Source organism: Zeugodacus cucurbitae, chromosome 3, assembly GCF_028554725.1.
Source record: "Zeugodacus cucurbitae isolate PBARC_wt_2022May chromosome 3, idZeuCucr1.2, whole genome shotgun sequence".
Classification (NCBI taxonomy): domain Eukaryota; kingdom Metazoa; phylum Arthropoda; class Insecta; order Diptera; family Tephritidae; genus Zeugodacus; species Zeugodacus cucurbitae.
This window is the reverse complement of record NC_071668.1, coordinates 40,952,401-40,978,718: the sequence shown is the minus strand read 5'-3', so window position 1 is coordinate 40,978,718 and position 26,318 is coordinate 40,952,401. Positions and strand designations below refer to the sequence as shown.

Below are 26,318 nucleotides of genomic sequence, written 5' to 3'. Positions count from 1 at the left end.
GTCTTTTCCAAGATTTGTCGTATGTTGAAGATCTGGCCAGATGTAGATTTTCCAGGTCTAAAGCCACACTGATAAGGTCCAATAAGTTTGTTGACGGTGGGCTTTAGTCTTTCCCACAGTACGCTCGATAGAACCTTATACGCGATGTTGAGGAGGCTTATCCCACGGTAATTGGCGCAGATTGTGGGATCTCCCTTTTTGTGGATTGGGCAGAGTACACTGAGAATCAATTGTCAGGCATGCATTCTTCCGACCATTGAATTGCTCGGCCCTCAATCCCCCTCTCCCCGCCACCTTGTTGTTCTTCAGGCGGGTAATTGTTATTGGAGTTTCTTCACGTTCGGGCTGTGGAACATCTGTTCCATCGTTGTCGATTGGGGAATCGAGTTGGCCATCTCCTGGAGTTGTACTTTCACCGCCATTCTGCAGGCTGGATAAGTGTTCCCTCATACCTAATCATACCAGCTGTTGCCAAGCCAATAGCTTGGGTTGCAGCTGTACGTAAGGAGGTTGAGATGCCGTCCCACAGTTCCCTTATACCGAGATGCTGATGATTGCTCTCAGAGAGCAGGAGTGCACGTCGAGTAGAAAAACGTTCGACTGTCGGTTGTGATTGCAGCTTCTCGATGTCGAACCTTCCTTGTGTTTGTTGACGTGTGCGCTTTGCTACACAGTGGCGGATGCATATCTTAGCTGCTACCAGATTGTAGTCCGAGTCTATCACAACATGATCGATCTGGTTGCGCGTGACTACACCCACCTTCTTCCGTCCTTTGCATTTCTTGGATGGCGGTGGACAGATGCACCTTCCCATTTAAGGGTCCGGAAATTCCAGGTGCATGCCCTTAAATCGTAGTCCTTAATATGTCGTCATCAAAATTGGGGCTACTAAGTTTTTTTGTATAAGAAGATAGGATGCGATTAAAATTCTAATTTTTTCGAAAAAATTTATAACAAAAAGTCGCCATGGCTGGAAATAAACATTCAGTTCAAATAAAACCATTATTTATTTAATACTACAATAATGTTTTATCTCAAAAAGATATTTCTAACAAGGTTTATGTCAAAAAATCAACAGTAAATTTCATTATAAAGAAATCTAGGGAAAGCTAAAACATGGCATGACGATTCAAAAATACTTAGAGAACTAAAAAAGTTTCCAAATAAGTCGGCGGCAAGCGTGGTTAAAGACTTAAATAGGATAGTTAGCAGTCGTAATGTTCAAAGGAGAGTGTGTGAAATTGGGATAAAAAGTTATAGAGCATCCAAAACTGTTTAAATTAAGAAAAAATCGACTAAGATGTTTAAAATTTGCTAGGGAACACAATAACTGGTCAGTGAAACGATAAAAAACAATACTTTTATCTGATAAATTAATATATAATTTGAAATACTTAGACGGAATGAGAAGTGTTTGCCGACCAAAAAATAAGGTACAAGGTACAGATAAGCAAATTTAGGTGCCATTATGGTATGGAGATTTTTTACGGGGTTTGTGTTGAACCTCTACAATGAGTAATTGAATTATTTATCGATTCATATTCAAGGATATCCTTGAGAGCGGGATGCTTCCCCATGTCAACACGACAACGAGCCAAAGAAAATCTCGAAACTATTGGAAAATTGGGTCGTAGCACAAAATATGAATGTTCTAAAGTAGCCAGCTCAATCGCCGATTTCAATACTATTTAAAATCTCAAATATAAAGATAGGCAAAGAAAATGTTAATGGAGACAAGAAAAACGAACCTGGTTAAGGACTCCAGAGGAATTTATTAACAATATTACAGGTTATATGCCAAATAAATAATTAAAAATAACGGTTATGCTATAAAATATTAAACAAAAATCATTATTCCAATATGTTTTGACGCTCTGAAAAATGCATATGTTTAATTTTTTTCGTAAACAAAGGTAAAGAGTCAAATAGTTTCTAAAATTTTATTTGTTTTCATAAAATACATAGTTATTCTTCAAATCTGAGTAATTTGTTTATGTTTAAAAGGTAATTGGGAGAACAGGAGATGATAATGTACGTGGTAGGCTTGAGTCCATTATTTTTGTCCGACACTGTATATGATGAGTATAAATTTAACATCAAATACTAGATTAGAGAAACATAATTTCCTGGTTAATTTTGAATCTAAAACTACTGGCGATCAATTTACTAAATACTAAATAATGTATAAAAAAGCGCACACGTCAACAAACACAAGCAAGGTTCGACATCGAGAAGCTGCAATCACAACCGACAGCCGAACGATTTTCTACTCGACTTGCACTCCTGCTCTCTGAGAGCACTCATCAGCATCTCGGTATAAGGGAGCTGTGGGATGGCATATCAAACTCCTTACGTACAGCTACAACCGAAACCATTGGCTTTCGGAAAAGTCAAAAAAACAGCTGGTATGATGAGGATTATCATCTCGCAGTGAAGAGAAAACAGACTGCCTACCTCGCAATGTTGCGATCGACCGCAACACGAGCGGGATGAGAAAGATACCGATAGTTGAAGAGGGAAGCGAGACGCATTTGCAGACAAAAAAAGAAAGAGGCCGAAATGCGTGAGTATGAAGAGCTTGATAATCTGGCCGACAGGGGTAATGCTCGAAAATGTTACGAAAAGATCCGGCGACTAACAAAAGGTTTCAAGACCGGAGCACACTCCTGTAGGACTCCCAGAGGTGATCTAGCTGTTGATGACCAGAGTATACTATGTTTGTGGAGGGAACACTTCTGAAGCGCTGAATGGCAATGAAAGTACAACACCAGGAGATGGCGAGCCAGATTCCCCAATCGACGACGATGGAACAGATGTTCCATTGCCCGACCGTGAAGAAATTAGAATAGCAATTACCCGCTTGAAGAACAACAAGGCGGTGCGGGCCGATGGATTGCCGGCCGAGCTATTCAAATACGGCGGCGAAGAGCTGATAAGGTGCATGCATCAGTTTCTTTGCAGAATGTGGTCGGAAGAAAGCATGCCTGACGATTAGAATCTCAGTGTACTCTGCCCAATACACAAAAAGGGAGACCCCACAATTTGCGCCAATTACCGTGGGATAAGCCTCCTCAACATCGCGTATAAGGTTTTATCGAGCGTACTGTGTGAAAGACTAAAGCTCACCGCCAACGAACTGATTGGACCTTATCAGTGTGGCTTTAAACCTGGAAAATCAAGAACAGACCAGATATTCACCAAGCGCCAAATTTTGGAGAAGACCCGTGAAAGTAGGATCGACACACACCATCTCTTTGTCGACTTTAAAGCTGATTTCGACAGCACGAAAAGGAGCTGCCTTTATGCCGCGGTGTCTGAATTTGGTCTCCCTGTAAAACTAATACGGCTGTGTAAGCTGACGTTGGAGAAAATAATACGAGCTGCAGAGCTAAATAGAGAAGGTACAATCTTCTATAAGAGTGTACAGCTACTGGCGTACTCCGATGATATCGATATCATTGGAAACAACACCCGCGCCGTTAGTTCTGCTTTTTCCCGCCTGGATAAGGAAGCGGATCGAATGGGTCTGGTGGTGAACGAGGACAAGACGAAATATCTCCTGTCATCAAACCAACAGTCAGCTCATTCGCGTCTTGGCTCCCACGACACTGTTGACAGTCATAACTTTGAAGTTGTAGATAATTTCGTCTACCTGGGAACCAGCATTAACAGCAATAACAATGTCAGCCTCGAAATCCAACGCAGAATCACTCTTGCCAACAAGTCTGAGTAGGCAATTGAAAAGTAAAGTCCTTTCTCGACGAACAAAACTAAACTCTACAAGTCTCTCATCATTCCCGTCCTACTTTATGGTGCAGAAGCGTGGACGGTGTCAACATCCGATGAGACGGCACTAGGAGTTTTCGAGAGAAAGGTTTTGCTGAAGATTTATGGTCCCTTAAACATTGGCAATGGCGAATACCGCGGAAGATGGAATGATGAGCTGTATGTGTTGTTCGACGACATAGACATAGTCCAGCGAATAAAAAGGCAACGGCTACGCTGACTTGGTCATGTTGTTCGAATGGACGAAAATTCCCCAGCTCTGAAAGTTTTCGATGCAGTACCCGCTGGTGGAAGCCGAGGAAGAGGGAGACCTCCACTCCGATGGAAGGACCAGGTGGAGAAGGACCTGTCTTCATTTGGTATTACCAATTGGCGCCAAAATGCCAAAAGTAGAGATACCTGGCGCGCTGTTGTGGACTCGGCTATAACCGCGTAAGCGATGTCTACGCCAGTGAAGAAGAAGAAATAATGTGTTTGGAGTGACATACACTAAGTGGTTAAACATTGCCGTCATATTTGGAATTTTTACCATGATAGGGAGTTTGAAAAATTTTTCATATATATTCAAAACATATCTGCACAAGAATTGTTTTCCGAACCGCAAACATTTTTTTTTCAATATATATTTATTTACTGAATCTGCTCTTTAAAGCCTAACAATAAGTTATAAAATCTTAAAACTAATTAAAACTAGACAAGCTCAACCAGGTGATTGAGTTGTTTTGGTGAAACGTTGCTCTTTAGTATGCAGGCATATCTCTTCTTTTTAGACGTGATTGATGACAGGATTGTACTATAGCATTAGCCAATGGGTTTGGGTGATCACGGAGTTTAGATATATATTTCAATCTGATGTCCTCTACTTCTTTCTTTACCATAGGGATACCAAGATCTTTATGGATACTATCATTTCTCATGTACCATGGTGAGCACGCGATTGTTCTAAGCATTTTCGATTGGAACCTTTGTATTATATCGATATTAGTTGCACAGGTCGTACCTCACAGTTGAATGCCGTAAATCCAAATCGGCTTTATGACCACAGTGTATAAAAGCACTTTGTTGTCTAGGCTAAATTTAGAGTTTTTATTTATAAGCCAATTTAAATTTGCAGCTCTTATCTTCATGCTAGTTATTTTACTATACATGTATATGTTTTCCCCACGTAAGCCTTCTATCTAGGTGAATACCAAGAGAGATAACTTCATTCGCTTGAGGCACCAAAATATTGTTAATTTTTGCTGCCGGACACATTTTTGGTCTTAGAGAAAATGTAACGTGCTTACACTTTTGTTCATTCACATTTATACGCCAGTTGGCTAGCCATTCTTCGACAGATCTTAAGTGCTCCGCTAATATTCTTGATGCTATAATGTGGCATTTGTTACGGCTCACTAAAGCTGTGTCATCCGCGAAAGTTGATGTCAAAACATTATTAGCTGTTGGAAGATCAGCAGTATATATGATGTACAGAGTTGGCCCTAAAACACTGCCTTGTGGTACACCAGCCCTAATTTGTCGTTCATCAGATATGAAGTCACCTACTTTAACCATAAATTGTCTATTATTTAAATAAGACTCCAATATTTTATACAATTCTAAAGGTTGAATGTTTTTAATCTTATATAAAAGCCCTACATGCCACACCTTATCAAATGCCTGAGCAAAATCTAGAAATATAGCTGAACAGTACTCTCTGTGCTCAAATGCTTTTCTTATTTCGTTAGTTATTCTATTTACTTGCTCTATCGTGCTATGTTTTCACGAAACTCGAATTGATGCGCTGGTATTACATTATTTTCGTGGAGGAAAGGAGACATCTTTGATAGTAACACCTTTTCAAATATTTTAGAAATACAGGTTAGAAGACTGATTGGTCTGTATGAAGACGGCTGTGTCAGGTCTTTCCCAGGTTTATCTATCAGGATAATCTGCGACTTTTTCCATGAAATCGGATAGTATCCAAAACTAAAAATCGCATTAAAGAGCAAAGAGAGCACCTCTACAGCAATATTTGGTAACTCTATTAGCATTTTTGGGGTGATATTATCATGTCCTGGCGACTTTTTATACTCTCGCACAGAGCATAATAGTTTTGTTCACATAACGGTTGTTTGTGTCACCAAGAAATATATAAGTTAGATATGGGGTTATATATACATAAATGATCAGGATGACGAGTAGATTTGAAATCCGGATGTCTGTCCGTCTGTCCGTGCAAGCGATAAGCGCGTGCCCATTTGTTAAAAATGTCACCAGTCATCCAGGCTTTTCGATTGCTCTCATAATCCACTGGCAAATGCCGTACATTTTTAAAATATCTGGGACGTTGAGATTTCCCGAGATTTACGAGAAGTTTTTTTTAGCTGTGCCACTCATGTTGGCTGCCACCATCACTGTTATTCGCTCCTTTGATAATTTTCCTCCTGTACATTTTTCACCTTTAAATTTCAACGTCTTGTCTGGGGTTAATTTATAAAACAACCCGGTCTCATCTGCATTAAAAATTTCATCATCACTAAATTGAGCACGTAGAGTAGGCCAAACTTTTTCTAACCAATCGTGTACATCACTCTGTTGTACTGACAAAGACTCGCCAACAATCTTTCCACTGACGATGTTGTGTCTTACTTTAGAACGGTTTATCCAACTCATGGAACATATGAAATTTTGCATGTCTAACCGTCTAGCAAAAAAATTAGCTTTCTCTTGTAGCAGAGGTCCATTAAGAGGTATTCCCCGGTCGAGCTGAAGCTTAAACCACTGTAACAATGCCCTATCCAATTGCTCATGAGTAGAAGTTCTTACACGTTTGCTTTTCAAAACAATAGCGGCTCGATCTTGTATTTATTCTTCTTTATTGTTGATATTGTAGAATGAGATACGCCAAATTCCTTTGCGAGGATCGCGTTTGATTCACCAGCTTCTAACCTGTGTAATATTGCACTCTTTTCTTCAATTGTAAAACACTTTCTCTTCAAAGAACTCATTTTATGTTATTTTTTGAACTTGTCATAACAAGTGATAAACACTAACTGTGATTTACGCGCGCCAATAAGGAGAATTGAACGGTGAAACGCGTCGTTTTAAACGGACGAATTATCGTAAAAAGTGTCGCTATAAACGGTTTGTCGTTCAAACCGGAGTCGCACTAAACGGTTACATTTTCTCAGAATCTAACTATTAAACCAAACTTGAGTAAATAATATCGACGCTAAAAACGGTTAGTCGTTATAAGCGACGTCGTTATAAATGAATTCTACTGTATATAATATTAGATAAAAATAAAGCTTATACTACGGTAGCGGCTTTTCCAGATTCCCTTTTGGTGGTCAAATTCCAGTGAAAAATGAAAACAGGCTAACAAAGCTAAATGAACAAATTATCCGATCCTTATAGTGGTTAAGCTAAACAAACTTTTTCACGCCCGTAGACCAAAAAAAAAAACTAAAAAAATTTTGAAAATTTTATTGTTGCTGGTTTTTCTACTATTACTCAAAAACCGCAGAGGTTAAAAATTTTTAAAGTTCTAATCCAAAAACTAGACACTTGGAGCTATAATTTCCTTCTTTATCGATTTCATGTACGACCATTTCTTTCGAAGTTACGGCCTGTTGAAATTTGCCCAAAAATTTGGAATTTATTTTTGATCCCTTAATTTTTTCCAGTAGTGTATTACTATTACATATTATTACATACATATTACATCTTTTTCACATAATATTTTTTCAAATTTTGTTTTTTAATTTCAAGTAATTTTGAATTTAATTTATTTTCTGTATGTCAAAATGTCAGAAATCATATGATTGTGGCAGAAGAGCTTAAAGCTTTCGGTGTGTTCAATGCAATCCATTGTAGTACATTTCACAACACCACAAAATGGTTCAATGGTTTCTAGAACTCTATTGTAGTAAGGAACACCATTTGCTTCCAAACGAAATTCGGAAAATCGGTGATACACATATTGTTTCTGAAGCATACCACAATGTATACTACATGTCTGTCTCAGGTATTACATCTACTGTAGAAACTTTTAGCAAGTGCAACAGCCTTTCTATTCGATAATTTCACCTCACTTCAACTTACAGGTGTTCTCCATGATAATCACTTCCGTGTAGATACAAACTTTTTTATTTTATCTTTTATAACTTGTATTTTTTTGTAATTTCAATTAGTTTATTTCTATTCCACTTTAATTCACTCCACTTCGCTCCAGGGTTGCCAAGAGAAATCACATTTATTTCTTATTAATAACAAAAATACTTATTAATAACAATAAAAATGAAAAAAATATTACAAAACTATGTACATACATATATGTTTTCCCTTTGACAATACTCATCTAATTCAATAAATATTACATTATTATTAAATAATAAATATTACAGGCATTTAAGCGGGGATCTCTGTATATTATTATTTGCCGCAAAAAAATCACACACTTTTCGTTCAATCGGATTAATGTTGTTATTGCAATTTCATATACGCATTGAGTTTCGTTTTTTAGGGGTGGGTTTTTTCAGTTTCGATGCCTCGTTGTATTACAAATCATTAGCGAAAAGACTATCTAGCGGCAATGCATGAAATCGCTAGTAGAATTCGCGCTCTGGTAATCGCTTGACATCAGCCGAACTACAGATTTGCAAATCCACTTCAGCTGAACGTTTAGTTACTGCTACCATTAACTCGTCGTTCGAGGTTTTATCAACGACTGATGAAATTTTTTTTGTTTGATCATTATTTTGAATTTGAATTTACTAACAAAATTTCTTAGTTGTTTTTGAATTTATTGGTATTGCTCTTCCTTAACTCTTTCAGTCACGCTTTTAGATTAAGAATATGTTGAATGTTTCGATTATTGTTGTGGCATTATCTACAGCTGAAATATCACTGCAAGTATGAAAAAAAAATCTACGTATGAAGGTTTTCGAGGTCAAAGATAACATGATACGAAACTCTTTCATTCGTGAGAGAGCTGTCAAAGTCCGCATTTTTTATAACATTTGGCAGTGGTGCCAACATTTGGCTGCGGGAAAACATAAGTTAGGAGATTTTTATTCGATTTCTTGGGTATTTTGCAGTTTTTCACACCACCGCTGAGGTATGCAAAAGGCGCGTTACCGAAGTTAGTTTTGGGTGCTCGGTTCCCCTATAGGCCTTTATCACCCATATAAGTACAAAATAAAATCACAGAATTTCAAATAAAAGATAAAAATATAAGCGATAAAATATTTCAATTATTACAAAAATAACTTAAACTTTACAAATAAAATATCACATTTCAATGAACATATGTTGTTAAACAACAAAATATTTGTACACATTTATATATAAAATAATAAATAACAAAATAATATATAATATTTACATATATGCTGTTAAACAACAAAATATTTGTACTCATTTATATATCAAGTAATTAATAACAAAATAATATATAATATTTACATATATGCTGTTAAATAACAAAATATTTGTACACATTTATATAACAAGTAATAAATAACAAAATAATGTATAATATTTACATATATACATATATACAAAAGCGACCTAAACCCAGTCTTCAGTTGCGAAATACCTAACAAAAAACAAAACTTAAAAGAAAAAAGAGTTTCGAAATATTTAAAATAAAAATTCAAAAAACAAAACCTGCACACATATGTTTCCAAAACCATTTCAAGAAACCTATTCTACCTACGTATGGGAAACGCATAATATTTTCGACTTGAAATTAAACCGTGATAAAAGAATGTGCCGTTATTAAACTTGTTATGTTGCATTAGTTTTTAACCACAATAACGACACTTCTCAGTTGTGCCAGAATTAGTTATACTTTTTTTACGAAACAACGACATATTTTGTGTTCCAACGCATATTGTAAAAAGGTGAATTTGATTTTCTTTTCAGAAAGAACGACACATTTTGTATTACAACGATATTGGTGAAAAGTAATTAAATTTTTCATATTGATTTTTTTCAACAAAAACGACACATTTGACTTATGACGGCGAAATTGAAATCGACATAATTGAAAATGGGTCACGTTCATGTCCAAGAAAAAGCATTAGTGCACTCTATTTGGTCCATTTATTCTCAACATTGGATTTAATATATTACACGCCACTAGATTTGTTATTAAAGTTATGGAATTTTTCTATATTTACTAAATAAGAGACAATTGAAAACTTTAAATCGCTCTCCTGAAAAATCGCCTTTTTTGAGTTGTGACACTATTCAAGTAAATGAGCGATATGCTCTCCATCTAAGTTTTGTATCTAGTGTCATACCTAGGTATACAGTGGCATATATCTGATATTATTGTAGGTGAAATCCACATGTACTGATTTAGTTTCGTTTAATTTTATTCGCCATTTGGATGTCCATTCATATATTTTGTTTAAGTGTTGTTGTAGTTTGATAATTGATTCAGCCTATGTTTTACCGACTGACAAAACAGCAGTGTCATCGGCAAATGTTGCTGTAGTACAATTGTCATCGTTAGGTAGATCACACGTAAAAAGTAAGTAAGAGAATAGGACCTAACACGCTACCCAGAGGAACACCGGCTTTTATTTCCTTTAAGTCAGAGTACATATCTCCATGTTTAATTCGAAAAAAGCGGTCCGAAAGGTATGATTTTAAAATATTGTAATATTCTGTTGGCAAAAGCACCTTAATTTTTTTAGGAGTCCGCCATGGCAAACTTTATCAAAAGCTTTGGAAACGTCGAGAAAGACGGCCGAACAAACTTTTCTTTCTTCAAAAGCATTTTCAATAACTCGAGTTATTCTATGCACTTGGTCGATAGTGGAGTGATTTTTCCGAAATCCGAACTGATGCACCGGTATCAGCTTCCTCTCTTCTACTATGTTATTAATACGAATAGCAAGCAATTTTTCCATAAGCTTTGAAAATATTGGCAAGAGAGATATGGGCCGATACGAAGTTACATCATGGGCTGGCTTTCCAGGTTTATTGAACATAATCACCTCTGCGGTTTTCCAGTAAATAGAAACGTATTGTAGATGAAAAGTAGCATTCATTATATCAGTAATTTTACTTATAATATTTTGAAGTAGCAGTTTTAAAATTTCAATGGTAATAAGGTCGAACCCAGGTAATTTTTTTGATTTCAATTTTTTTATTTCCGCAGACACATCATCGTCAGTTACGAGTGGGATTTCTGTGTGTTTGGTGTAATTATGAGGCTCCATTTCTTCTTCATTGGTAGTATCATGTGGTTTAAAAACACTTTCAAGATATTCAGAAAAAACGTTTGCTTTCTCTATATCGCTTTTGGCCCATGTATTATTTGTTTTTCTGATTGGATTATTATGCATTACTGGTCGCGAAAAGTTTTTAGAACACTTCCAGAGTGAATAATCATTCCTACTTTCGTTTGATAAACCTTTCAGATAAAAGCTAAGAGTTATATTTTTAAAAGCCTTTATCTTATTGGAAAGTTTTTTAGTAATTTTGTTAAGACTACCTTTGTCAGATGGAGATCTTGTTTGTTGCCACTTCCGGCGTAATCGACGTTTTTCTGCAACCATTTCTTTAATTTCTTTGGTATACTTGTGGCCTGCTGTGACTTTTCTTTTAATCGGTGTACTACTCCAGGCTGCATATTGTATTGTGTTTGTCAATTTTAAAATTTCATTATCTAACTCCGAATTACAACTTATTTTGACGGGATTATCAACGTCAGACAGCATTGCCTTAAAGTATTCCCAGTCCGTGTTTCTTTTTGGTGGTTCCTTAATAACAACACTTTCGTGAAGTGTTAAATATATAGGCGAATGATCAGAGGTCATATCCAAACCGTTTTCTATAATTTTGTGAGATATGTTTGATGATAAAAAAATCAATAAGATCTGGTGTTTTATGTAGATCTGTTGGCCAGTAAGTTGGTGTCCCCGTAGACATAGTACTGCACCCAGTCATTTGAAGAGCTTTTAATAACTCTCTGCCTTTTGTGGTTATGAGTCATGATCCCCAATAGGTATGTTTCGCATTAAAGTCACCGCCCATGATAAAACGGTTTTTGTGGCTATTGATCAGTTCTATGTAGCTATCGCATTTTATTTGATGTCTCGGAGGACTGTAAACCGCTGTAAGAGACAAGTTGTTGACACTATCTATCGTTATAGTTGTTGCTTGGAATTCATCTGCAGATATGCTGTTTTCTTGGTGGTGTTTAATATTGCTTCTTATTATAATGGCAGCTCCTCTTCGTGCACAATTATTCGGAAATATTGCATGATATGTTTCAAAATTTTTAAGTTTAATATGAGTTTCCTTGCTGAAATGGGTTTCCGATATTAAGCATACGTCAATTTATAGCCTAGACAGACGACATCGCTAATTTGCATTAGCGGCGATGATTTGCTTTAACTCGCGCATTAATTCATTTTAAAGCAAATTAGTAATGCACAAAAATTTCGTGCATTTAGCTGAATTTACCACATTTGTGCTGGCAATGCTGCCCAAAAATGCCCGATTTTTGCTATTGTGAATGTTAATTGATAGAAAGAAGAAGAAGAAAACGTCAACAAATGATAGAAAGGAAAGCGTTAGAGGTAAGAAGTTTTAAATTTCTTTTTCAATTATGTGCAAGTTTATTGACAAAATCAAATTTTAATATTTTAGAAGATGGCAGAAATTAAGCAGCGAGTGGTTTGGACTAGCACTGATGAATGTGTGTTAATTGACTTGTGGCGTGAGCGGGCCGATGATTTAAGACGTGCCAAGCGCAATTTGCATATATATGCCGATATATCTGTGCAAATGGCACATAAATTTACTCCGAAGGAAGTCCATATTAAAATTAGAAACTTATCACAAAGATACAGGTATACTATGCTATTATAAAACATTTTTAACATTATTAACCTTTGTGAAATTGTAGAGAAGAAAAGAAGAAAACTGGCCCATCGGGGGGCAGCCCATCGACGTGGAAATATTTTGATGCGGTGAATCAAATCATAGGGCTGACTGCAGCCAATAATGCAGAAATTTATGAATCATTAACTGTGGTAAGCTTAAATTTCATCTTTTTATTTCTTTATCGTATTAACTTAAAACAATTTTTTCTTTAGGACATATCGTCATCAACATTGCTGCCGTTACCGCCATCTGTACCTGCAGCATCACCAGTAACAATGTCCCCGGAGCCGTTGTCGCCAGTAATACCATCGACCAGCTCGCCATTGTTGTCGCCACTGGATACCTCGTCCACATCCATGAGCACTTCTAAAAAGAGAAATTATATGGGTGAATTGGTGAAAGTGGCAAAACAACAACATGAATTGCTTAAGGTAGTGGTGGAAGATGGAAGAGATTTAAAAGAAAGAATCATTAATTGTATTGAAGAACAAAATAGTTCTACAAAAGAATTTATAAGTATTTTTAAAAATTTGTTGGAAAAAATGTAAATATTATATTTATTTTGTATACTATTAGTAGTTATTTATTTTTATTATTATTAATATAAATGTAACTGAATTAAATGTTAATTTAAAAAGGAAATATTAAATATTTAAAATAAAATGAAATGAATTAAAATGTAATGTAATAAATTGAATTTATTAATAATAAAAATAAATTTAAAAAAAGGAAATTTGAAATGAAAAATAAAATAGCTACCGTGGTATGTAACATAATTTGTACCGTTTTGAAATCTCATTGCTATGGCATTCCTAACCGCTGTCGCAGTTTGGTCATTTTCTCCTAATCTTGTTGTGTGATTGGGTTGATGTCTTCTTTCATCTTCTGCTGCTTCTTGTATCCATGCGGGAAAAACTTCATCGTTCTCAATCTTTAGAAAATTATGCAAAATGCAACATGCTCTAATTATAATATTAACATTTTTAGGAGCAACTTGCAAGCCTCTTCCAACTTTACGGAAGCGCGCTTTAAGTTGACCAAAGGCATTTTCGATCACTCGGCGACATTTGGACAGTCGATAATTAAAGTGCTTTTCAACAGGCGATTGATTAACCCCATATGGATATGGTTTCATCATATGATGTGATAAACGAAAAGCTGAGTCGCCAATAAGAAGCACAGGTACATTGATGCCTTCAATTATTTCGCTATTTTCCTTAAAAATACGAGCGTGTTCATGAAATTTCTTAAGTGAACTCCTCTCAAATATGTACGAGTCATTATTTCTCCCAGTGGATCCTATGTTTATGTACGTGAACTTTGATCTGCAAGTTATAAGAAATGTAAACACATGTGTATGAGAATCAATACAGTCATAAATTTACCTCTGATCACAGCTTGCCAACAAAATGACTGAATACCAGCCTTTATAATTGTAATAGTCTATGGCTTCCACTTTTTTGGGTTGCACTTCGATGTGGCAGCCATCAACAGCACCAAAGCATTGTGGGAACCCCATCAGTTTGAAACCTTCTACAATTCTTCTTAATTCTTGCGGATGTGGGGGGTATGCATTAATGCAATCCGAAAGAGTACCACATACTTCATGACAAAAATCGATCACAATTTCTCCAACTGTGCTGCGCCCAACGCCAAACAAACTAGCAACAGTCCTATATTCCGCTGCCGAACCCAAAGAAAAGAGTGCTATAGCTACTCTTTTTTCAAGTGAGATACAGCGCCTCATGTTGCTATCCATTTTTCCAATACTCTTTACCTTTTCGCACACTTTTTTGAATGCCCTTCTATCTAGCCGAAAATTTTCTTTGAACCTTGAGTCATCCATGGTTGGGACATCGTGCTCCCAAAATATACCACCTCGATCCTTAAAATATGCAATTTTTGATTTCAATCCCAAATTGAAATAACTATTTACTTACGAATTTCCAAATATGTCGATGGTGCTCCTGAGCGAATACAAGTCCAGCATGTATGATTTCGTTAAAATCCACTATTGCTTTTAATTGCACTTCATTATCTTGTAATGTATTTAATAACAATTTAATTCTTTCATTAAATTTCTTTTTGTTTTCCAAAAATACCAAAATTGCCATTAATAACTCTTTTTTATCCATTTTTATTTCACGTTTGTAATAAATAAACAAATTTCTCAATCAGCTGTATAAATGCACAAAATTTGTCGTCTGTCACTATAAAATTTCAATGCGCATTATCATTTCTTAATGCCAATTAATTTTGTTCGTCTGTCTAGGCTATTATCCAGTATTGAGTATTAGTTCTAGCTGATATTGGTGTTTAATTAAGCCGTTTGCATTCCATAGCATAATTTTTAGAAATTTAGTCATATTTATTTGCTTTTTTGTATTGCTTTTTCGAGCTTATGAAGCCTCTTTTCAAGTGAAATGGTAAACTCATTCTGTTTTGTAAGCTTTTCTAAAATTTGACGAAGAATCATTTGAGCAAGTGTTATCTTTCACAACTTGCGAATAACTAATCTCATTTGCTGTTATTTGTAGTAATTGATTGACGTGTTGTGTTGTTTGAAAGACTTTTTGCATTTTTGTCAATCGAGGTTTTAGCAGGAGGGTTGTTTTTCTTTGCTTTTGTTCTTTAGTCACGAATCTTTTGCAATTCTTTTGCAACTACGCATCCTCTATAGTTGGCAGGGCGAGCCTCACCACAGTTGCAACATTTTGGTTGATGTTGAGCAGGCTTTTGACACTCTATGGTCTTATGTTTTCCTGCACATTTCACACATCTTGATTGCTTGCCACAGTAATTGTGAGTATGCCCATATGATTGGCACAATTTACATTGCGGTATAAGCTTTGACTGCTTTATTGCCTCAATAACAACAACAGAATGCAATATTGTTTTTATTCCATAAATGTTGTTTATATTTTCTGTTGCTTCGAAGGTAAGAAGAAACATATCTAGCGGCTCCTTCGTTTTCCATTTAAGTTTGTTAACTGCGTTTATAGCTTTGAATCCTTTTTCATGAAGATCTGGCTTATTTGAGTGATGTAAGTTTTTGACCATTACTTTAATTGGTCGCGATTGCTTATTCCCGCAAGAAAACCATGGTAAACTCTCGTTAGATAAGATCTTGGTTAACTTTCTGTAATCATCAGCGTCTGATGTATTGATTTTATAGACATTGTTATTAAGAAGTTTGATAGAAAAACCTTTTTTAGCTTCCTTATTCGTAATATTGTAAATATTTTGGTATCCAAAGTCACCTGATATCATTATTGGTGGAGGTCGTGAGATTTTTTCTTCCTTTTGATCAATTATGCCTGTTTTTGCGGTATTTGACGAAGTTGGCACTATAAGCTGAGGAGATAGTTCAGCTTTTCTTTTTTTACTGGGTCTTTTTTTCAAGATCCAATCTCTTTCTCATCTGTTTCAAAACTTTCATGTGTGTCTTTATTTGTCGAATTTATATTTTTGGTTTTCAAGTACTGATTTTCAGCTTTGAGCAAGGCTATTTCTTTTTTTAATTCAGAACACAGTTGTTCAATTGATTCCAACTGCCTGGTTTGTTGGTTTATTATGGTTTCATAATGATTTGCTGTAGTTACCGGGTTTTTGGATAGTTGGCCTCCACCAGGTGGAGGCGTTTGGAGATTTTCCATAATAAACCACTAGTTAGTAAATATAACTATATGGCAACGTTGTATACCGATTTCGGTGTATACTTTTAGGCTAATCTTAAACGAGCTCAGCTAAAAGCTTTACTACAAAGTACGCTATTACAATTTGGTTTTTGTATTAGATACAGTAGAATCCGGATATAACGACCGGTATTATGTCGTACTAACCGGATGACGTATAAAACGGATATTTACATATGTAGGAAATCTGTTATTTGGGTTTGTTTTTGACAGACTTTTGTTCGGTAGTAAGATCTTCGGACTTGGTACATTCTACATTGCTTCGGACAAAACCAGCATGTTTGTAACAGTTAAAAATTGTTCCTTGCTTGAGTTGAGTCCAGGCATCTTGAATCATTAGGATAGCGTCAAGAACAGTGATCTTCGTGTACTCAACACTACTGCATCCGCCATCTAGAAACTGAATCATTTTTAAAATAAGGTTTTTACGAAAATGTGCTTTCAAAGCTCGAATGATCCCTTGATCCATGGGTTGCAACACTGATGTCATGTTTGGAGGTAGAAATACTAGAATTATGCTTTTCAAGTCTGCAATATGGGGATGTGCAGGACAGTTGTCAACTAACAGCAGGATTTTCTTATTCTTTTTCATAAGTTCACGATCCCATGCGCGTGCCCATTTGTTAAAAATGTCACCAGTCATCCAGGCTTTTCGATTGCTCTCATAATCCACTGGCAAATGCCGTACATTTTTAAAATATCTGGGACGTTGAGATTTCCCGATTACGAGAAGTTTTTTTTAGCTGTGCCACTCATGTTGGCTGCCACCATCACTGTTATTCGCTCCTTTGATAATTTTCCTCCTGTACATTTTTCACCTTTAAATTTCAACGTCTTGTCTGGGGTTAATTTATAAAACAACCCGGTCTCATCTGCATTAAAAATTTCATCATCACTAAATTGAGCACGTAGAGTAGGCCAAACTTTTTCTAACCAATCGTGTACATCACTCTGTTGTACTGACAAAGACTCGCCAACAATCTTTCCACTGACGATGTTGTGTCTTACTTTAGAACGGTTTATCCAACTCATGGAACATATGAAATTTTGCATGTCTAACCGTCTAGCAAAAAAATTAGCTTTCTCTTGTAGCAGAGCAATTGCTCATGAGTAGAAGTTCTTACACGTTTGCTTTTCAAAACAATAGCGGCTCGATCTTGTATTTATTCTTCTTTATTGTTGATATTGTAGAATGAGATACGCCAAATTCCTTTGCGAGGATCGCGTTTGATTCACCAGCTTCTAATTTGTGTAATATTGCACTCTTTTCTTCAATTGTAAAACACTTTCTCTTCAAAGAACTCATTTTATTTTATTTTTTGAACTTGTCATAACAAGTGATAAACACTAACTGTGATTTACGCGCGCCAATAAGGAGAATTGAACGGTGAAACGCGTCGTTTTAAACGGACGAATTATCGTAAAAAGTGTCGCTATAAACGGTTTGTCGTTCAAACCGGAGTCGCACTAAACTGTTACATTTTCTCAGAATCTAACTATTAAACCAAACTTGAGTAAATAATATCGACGCTAAAAACGGTTAGTCGTTATAAGCGACGTCGTTATAAATGAATTCTACTGTATATAATATTTGATAAAAATAAAGCTTATACTACGGTAGCGGCTTTTCCAGATTCCCTTTTGGTGGTCAAATTCCAGTGAAAAATGAAAACAGGCTAACAAAGCTAAATGAACAAATTATCCGATCCTTATAGTGGTTAAGCTAAACAAACTTTTTCACGCCCGTAGACCAAAAAAAAAACTAAAAAAATTTTATTGTTGCTGGTTTTTCTACTATTACTCAAAAACCGCAGAGGTTAAAAATTTTTAAAGTTCTAATCCAAAAACTAGACACTTGGAGCTATAATTTCCTTCTTTATCGATTTCATGTACCACCATTTCTTTCGAAGTTACGGCCTGTTGAAATTTGCCCAAAAATTTGGAATTTATTTTTGATCCCTTAATTTTTTCCAGTAGTGTATTACTATTACATATTATTACATACATATTACATATTTTTCACATAATTTTTTTTCAAATTTTGTTTTTTAATTTCAAGTAATTTTGAATTTAATTTATTTTCTGTATGTCAAAATGTCAGAAATCATATGATTGTGGCAGAAGAGCTTAAAGCTTTCGGTGTGTTCAATGCAAACCATTGTAGTACATTTCACAACACCACAAAATGGTTCAATGGTTTCTAGAACTCTATTGTAGTAAGGAACACCATTTGCTTCCAAACGAAATTCGGAAAATCGGTGATACACATATGGTTTCTGAAGCATACCACAATGTATACTACATGTCTGTCTCAGGTATTACATCTACTGTAGAAACTTTTAGCAAGAGCAACAGCCTTTCTATTCGATAATTTCACCTCACTTCAACTTACAGGTGTTCTCCATGATAATCACTTCCGTGTAGATACAAACCTTTTTATTTTATCTTTTATAACTTGTATTTTTTTGTAATTTCAATTAGTTTATTTCTATTCCACTTTAATTCACTCCACTTCGCTCCAGGGTTGCCAAGAGAAATCACATTTATTTCTTATTAATAACAAAAATACTTATTAATAACAATAAAAATGAAAAAAATATTACAAAACTATGTACATATATGTTTTCCCTTTGACAATACTAATCTCATTCAATAAATATTACATTATTATCTTAATATATAAAAATCACGTGTCACGTTGTTTGTTTTCGATGGACTCCTAAACTACTGAACCCATTTTAATGAAATTTTTAACACTTTGTGCAGTTTGGTCCAACTTGAAAGATAGGATAGTTTATAACTCTCCTTATAGTCGCATTATTTATTTATTGCAAATTATTTGTTTATTATTAGCAAAGAGCTATCCACCAGTTGGCGGCGCTAAGTGCGCTATGTTACAATAGATGGCTTTACATTTAATTCTAAATTTTCATGGATTTAGGCTGTCATAACAAAAGCTGCCACTTGCTAAAAACATTAAATGAAAATGCGTTGTTTGAAGTTTATATTATTTGGATGTGAGTACATTCATTTGAATATTTGTACGTTAGTTTGTGGTTTGTCTTAGTTTTCTAGCGCTTTTGGATACATATTTATGCATTTGTATATTCATTTAAACGTGTGTGTAAATATGTGTGTTTTTTTTTCATAAAAATATTTCATTTTCAATATATGTTCTATTGTGTGTATATTTTTACATTACCGCAAGTGTTTGAATATATTTACGATTGTATGTATATTTTCTCATTTGTTGGTTTGTGGGTGCATATCATAGCTGGCTTTTGAAAATTTTTACATTGCGGCAGGTGTTTGTTTATATATATATATATATATATTATATATAAATTATTCACAGCAAAGCGTGCCCGGGTTTACCAGTTAAATAATAAATATTACAGGCATTTAAGCGGGGATCTCTGTATATTATTATTTGCCGCAAAAAAATCACACAATTTTCGTTCAATCGGATTAATGTTGTTATTGCAATTTCATATACGCATTGAGTTTCGTTTTTTAGGGGTGGGTTTTCAGTTTCGATGCCTCGTTGTATTACAAATCATTAGCGAAAAGACTATCTAGCGGCAATGCATGAAATCGCTAGTAGAATTCGCGCTCTGGTAATCGCTTGACATCAGCCGAACTACAGAGTTGCAAATCCACTTCAGCTGAACGTTTAGTTACTGCTACCATTAACTCGTCGTTCGAGGTTTTATCAACGACTGATGAAATTTTTTTTGTTTGATCATTATTTTGAATTTGAATTTACTAACAAAATTTCTTAGTTGTTTTTGAATTTATTGGTATTGCTCTTCCTTAACTCTTTCAGTCACGCTTTTAGATTAAGAATATGTTGAATGTTTCGATTATTGTTTTGGCATTATCTACAGCTAAAATATCACTGAAAGTATGAAAAAAAATCTACGTATGAAGGTTTTCGAGGTCAAAGATAACATGATACGAAACTCTTTCATTCGTGAGATAGCTGTCAAAGTCCGCATTTTTTATAACATTTGGCAGTGGTGCCAACATTTGGCTGCGGGAAAACATAAGTTAGGAGATTTTTATTCGATTTCTTGGGTATTTTGCAGTTTTTCACACCACCGCTGAGTAGGGATGGCAAACATTTTTTTTTAATCGATTAAATAATCAAATGATTAATTGCAAGATATAAAAAAATAATTGCAATTAATTGCAATTAATGTAAAAAAATCGAGTAATCGATTAATTCCAATGTTTTCAAATAATACTAAATTGCATAAAGACCACCACCAAGTTTCAGGGCCGAATTTTGTATTATAATGCTCTATCACTGAGTCCGAGACATATCCTAAAAGAGAAAATGGTCTATATTTGAAGTTAAGTAGCACAATGGTATTAAATTTTTCAAAATATGTACAGCAATCTTAAAGTAAAATAATTGCCTCTTACTTGAAAGACTATGTTTTGCAACTTTGCGTAAAAATAAAACCAATAAAATATAGGAGACTATATTCTTATTTCAGACATTCAAATTATGTTGGTATATACACAAAAACAAAAACGAAAATAAAATTAAAATATCGTATTAAAAATTCATTTGTCTTAGTATAAAGGAAAATATATTTATTGAAGTCAAGAAAATTTAGAAGTCTGTTCAACCAAGTTTGAAGAAAAAGCAATTTCGATAAACGTTTTGTTGTCAAACGATTGCGTTTTTCGGTCGCAGTTGCACCCGATTTTAAGAAAAGCCGCTCAGCAGGAACTGAGGTACCAAGTAGATGACAATACTTTTTTGAAAGTCCGTACGGTTTTCATTTCTTCCCAAGCATCAATAGTGTTTCGAAGCTGAAGGGCTTTCATAAATTGGCTTGCTGCTGCAACTCGGAACATTGTCGTTACTCCTAGATTTCAGAGTCTAATTTGTACACATATATTTATATATAACTAGAAGAAATTTAAAATGTAATACCGATTGCTCCAACTTACCACAATTTGCAGGCTACTGTTGCATGCTTTAATTTTAAATACTTCAACATATTTGTTGTGTTATTAGAAAATTTTAAATTTTTGCAGCAAAGTTGACATTTAACGTAGTTATTGCTATTTTATTAAAAAAATGTCCACACTTCGCTTTTAACTGACGCCATTGCTCTTCAAACAACTGAACGTAAAATGCGTTTGACTTAACTGTAAATGCAGTGTTACCAGACATTCATTTGTTGATATTAAACTACGTTGACATATTAGAATTTAACTATGTTTACACCGTTTCCAGTCATTAATGACTGATGCGACCAATTTCGACCCTTGTACGCTAACTTAGATGAACATAAAATGTATTAAATTTCAAAATGCTGTTTGCGATTATTTTGCAATTACTCGAGTAATAGTCGAGTAATTAGAAAAGGTGTTTCGATGCAATTAAATCGTAAATTGAATGAAAATAATCGATTAATTTAATCAAATGATTAATCGTTGCCATCCCTACCGCTGAGGTATGCAAAAGGCGCGTTACCGAAGTTAGTTTTGGGTGCTCGGTTCCCCTATAGGCCTTTATCACCCATATAAGTACAAAATAAAATCACAGAATTTCAAATAAAAGATAAAAATATAAGCGATAAAATATTTCAATTATTACAAAAATAACTTAAACTTTACAAACAAAATATCACATTTCAATGAACATATGTTGTTAAACAACAAAATATTTGTACACATTTATATATAAAATAATAAATAACAAAATAATATATAATATTTACATATATGCTGTTAAACAACAAAATATTTGTACTCATTTATATATCAAGTAATTAATAACAAAATAATATATAATATTTACATATATGCTGTTAAATAACAAAATATTTGTACACATTTATATAACAAGTAATAAATAACAAAATAATGTATAATATTTACATATACATATATACAAAAGCGACCTAAACCCAGTCTTCAGTTGCGAAATACCTAACAAAAAACAAAACTTAAAAGAAAAAAGAGTTTCGAAATATTTAAAATAAAAATTCAAAAAACAAAACCTGCACACATATGTTTCCAAAACCATTTCAAGAAACCTATTCTACCTACGTATGGGAAACGCATAATATTTTCGACTTGAAATTAGGGGTGCTAAGGCTTCTATTAAAAAATTTAAGTACAAAGAAAATTATCTTAATAAATAGGGTTGAAATTAAATTGCTGTTGGAGTTTTCATAGCAGGAATAGGGTCTGACATTTTTAAGCTTGTCAAATAGAAGCTGACCTATACCTATCCTGTGACAAGTTGAATCAAATTCTTTTAGGAAAATTATTTCTAACTCTTTTAAATAATCTAAAAATCCGTGTGGCGGTTTTATTAAACTACACCTGTCAACTTGTCTTTGTTCAATAAAATAAAATTCTGTTGAAACACCGTCATCTTCTATATAAGGTAAGGGTTGGGAGGAAGCGTGTGTCTGGGAAATTTTTAAATAAAGGTAACCGCAAAAAGTAAGGAAGGGCTAAGTTCGGGTGTAACCGAACATTTTATACTCTCGCAATTTATTGATGTAATTTTATAAAGATAACACAAGTCGACCCATATATTTGGTATAAAGTTCAATAGAATAACGAAAATCATCATAAATAGTATATGGGGACTGAGGTAATTCCTGAATCGATTTAACTCGTTTTCCCCACCAAGATACACTATATCGAAGACTATACGCTTACTTAATTTTATATTAGCTATTATTAGGTATATGGGATCTGGGGGAAGTTATGACCCAATTTTTACCATTTCAGGTACAGAGAGAAACTGTTATAAGAAAAAAATTCAGAGGGAATGAATTACATTAAAATATCTGAGGGATTTACCTATATTTTCGGTGAAAAATTAACCTTAGGCACTGAGTTCTTCATGTTTGATATCAGGGGCCTTGAATAGTCATGGTTCGATTTTGACAATTTTTCCACAAGTGATGTCACAGCTCAAATACAGTATTTGTGTAAAGTTTTATTCCGCTAGCTTCATTGGTTCCTTATGAATACATTATAAAGTGAACGAATCAGATGGAATTCAAAATTGGGTTATATGGGAAGTAGACGTAGTTATGAACCGATTTGGCCCATATTCCACCCGTGTCATCAGGGTGTCAAGAAAGTGTTATGTACCGAATTTCATTGAAATCGGTCGAATAGTTCTTGAGATATGGTTTTTGACCCATAAGCAGGGACCGGAAATAAGAGTTATTTTACAATTTTTAATCAAAAAAATCATACATAAAGGAACATCGTAGAAAAGTTTTGATGGTGTATCATGATTTTTAGGTGAACTACATGCGAAATATTGTATGATTTTTAAATTTTGATTTTTATATATTTAGATCAAAAATAAAAGTTACTTTTGATTTTTATTTTTTAGATCAAAAATAAAAGTTATTTTTGATTTTTATTTTTTTAGATAAAAAAATAAGAATTATTTTTGATTTTTATATTTTTAAATCAATAATAAAAATCAATTCAAAATTTGTGACATAATATGTTTCTTAATCTCTGTTAAGCTTTAAAGTAAAACTAAGGTGAACGGTTATATTAACAACAAAATGTTATGCCCCTGAACTTGATAATGGATAAGACGCATATATTCATATATAAAAATTGGAATGATGCAGCATATTGTAATACATACGGCATAAATAAATAAATATCAAGTAAGGAAAGGCTAAGTTCGGGTGCAACCGAACATTTTATACTCTCGTAATTTATTGAAGAAATTTAACCAATACGTATATGCGGAATAAAGCTCACCGTATTTTTGAAAAACCTATAATGAGGTATATCGAAATGTTATGACCCGATTTTAATAATTTTTGGAACAGAGACACACTATTAGAAGAAAACAATTTCCTCTAAATTAAATTGAGATATCTGAGAGATTTACCCATATTTTCGGTTAAAATTTATCCTTAGGCGCTGAGTTCAACATATTCGATATCTGGGGCCTTGAAAAGTTATGGTCCGTTTTCGACAATTTTTTCACAAGTGAAGCCAGAGATGATATGTACTAATTGTGTAAAGTTTTATTCCGTTATCTTCATTGGTTCCTTATGTTTACATTATAAAGTGAAGGAATAAGATGGATTTCAAAATTGAGTTTTAAGGAAAGTAGTAGTGGTTGTGAACCCATTTTTTGTCCGTGTTATCAGGGTGTGAAGAAAATATTATATACCGAATTTCATTCGAATCGGTCGAGTAGTTCCTGAGATATGCTTTTTGACCCATAAGTGGGCGATGCCACGCCCATTTTCCATTTTGTAAAAAAATCTGAGTACAGCTCCCATCTGCTATTTCTTCTGCAAAATTTAGTGTTTCTGACGTTTTTCATTAGTTAGTTAATGCACTTTTAGTAATTTTCAACCTAACCTTTGTATGGGAGGTGGGCGTGGTTATTATCCGATTTCAACTATTTTTATGGTGTGTAGTGGGGTATGTAAGAGAACCGACTGCAGAAAGTTTGGTTTATATAGCTTTATTAGTTTGCGAGTTAAATACAAATAACCCATTTGTGGGCGGGGCCACGCCCACTTCCCCAAAAAAATTACATCCAAATATGCCCCCTCCTAGTGCGATCCTTTATTCCAAATTTTACTTTTTTATCTTCATTTATGGCTTAGTTATGACACTTTATGTGTTTTTGGTTTTCGCCATTTTGTGGGCGTGGCAATGGTCCGATTATGCCCATTTTCGAAAGCAACCTCCTCAGGGGCCAAGGAACATGTGTTCCAGGTTTCATTAAGATATCTTAATTTTTACTCAAGTTATCGCTTGCACGGGCAGACGGACAGACGGACGGACGGACAGACATCCGGATTTCAAATCTACTCGTCATCCTGATCATTTATGTATATATAACCCCATATCTAACTCTTATATTTCTTGGTGACACAAACAACCGTTATGTGAACAAAACTATTATACTCTGTGCAACAGGTTGCGAGAGTATTAAAATATGCGTAGGCATTCTCTTTTAAAAAGTCTACTTCTAAATCTTCTAGCTCTGAATTATCTTCACCTATTATCCTATTAAAAGTATGGTAAGTAAAGTAAGTAAACCTTGAAATTCTTGCCAAGAGAGATCCTGTACTGTATTGTCGTTGCACACGCTTGCGATTATTTCATGAGTCTGTTCTCTAGTCATTTCGTTTTGCGGAACGGGTTCGCAATTTCCCTTTACTACGATATTGGCGTATCGTAACCCCCAAGATTTTTTGAAGAGGTAGCAAAACATGTAAGGTGTTATCCTTACACTTCTGCCACCTCCTCTTCTAATTTGTCCGAAGTAATGTTCAAAACTATCCTGGCAAAGTCGTCTCGTCTGTAAGGTATTGAATCCTGTCAGTGACAAAAATCGCCACAATCGCCACTACTAATATTTAAAATCCAACCCTTAATGTAATTGAATGAATTGGTTATATCAGAACCATTTTCATCCTGTACTCTAATCGATTTTAAAACTCCTACTGCTTCATCTAAAAAGTTTATTTGAGCGTCTGTTGCCGAAAATATTTTTTTGGTGGGTAAAACAGCTTCAAAATTGCTGCTGTTATCGAAAAGTTTATTAAAAAACAAAACATACTCAGATGTATTCAAAAACCTAGCGTCAGGACAGGACACGCTCATCTTTTGGAAATTGTTCGGAAACATATGCGCTTCAGTTAATTTCGGGGCGCATCTCACGGGATTTTGCGATTTATAACTGACTCTGTTCTTCGAATTTTCTAAACAATTCCTGGTACTCTTTAAAAGGTGGGGACTATCAAAAAAAAAGAATATATCCTTGCCATTTACCTGGAAATATGGGCGCTCATGTGATACTCCTAAAATTCATTACAAATACAAAAAGTTAGATCCCTGATCTGAAACAAAGTGGCAAGGTATAAGACCAATATTTTGTAATTGGGTGATGACCTCAAATATATATTT

The 26,318-nt window shown here is 34.5% G+C and overlaps 2 protein-coding genes across 3 annotated transcripts in view; both read left to right on the top strand.

The window, feature by feature from the left end:
• The window catches only part of LOC105219897 (uncharacterized), a 201,268-nt gene that overhangs the window by 67,429 nt on the left and 107,521 nt on the right, over positions 1–26,318 (top strand). The gene's annotated exons all lie outside the window — the stretch shown is intronic.
• LOC128920368 (uncharacterized) lies at positions 9,242–14,845 on the top strand. Its single transcript, XM_054227506.1, has 4 exons — positions 9,242–12,368; positions 12,439–12,641; positions 12,698–12,824; positions 12,888–14,845. The coding sequence occupies exons 1-4, from the start codon at positions 12,345–12,347 to the stop codon at positions 13,221–13,223; spliced, it is 690 nt and encodes a 229-aa protein (XP_054083481.1). The 5' UTR covers positions 9,242–12,344; the 3' UTR covers positions 13,224–14,845.

Bases quoted from the DNA above. Each gene is read 5' to 3' on its own strand.
- LOC128920368 (XM_054227506.1), top strand. From the start codon at position 12,345: ATGATAGAAAGGAAAGCGTTAGAG. The intron at 12,369-12,438 runs GTAAGAAGTTTT...TTAATATTTTAG, and splicing joins TAGAAAGGAAAGCGTTAGAG to AAGATGGCAGAAATTAAGCA. The intron at 12,825-12,887 runs GTAAGCTTAAAT...TTTTTTCTTTAG, and splicing joins TTTATGAATCATTAACTGTG to GACATATCGTCATCAACATT.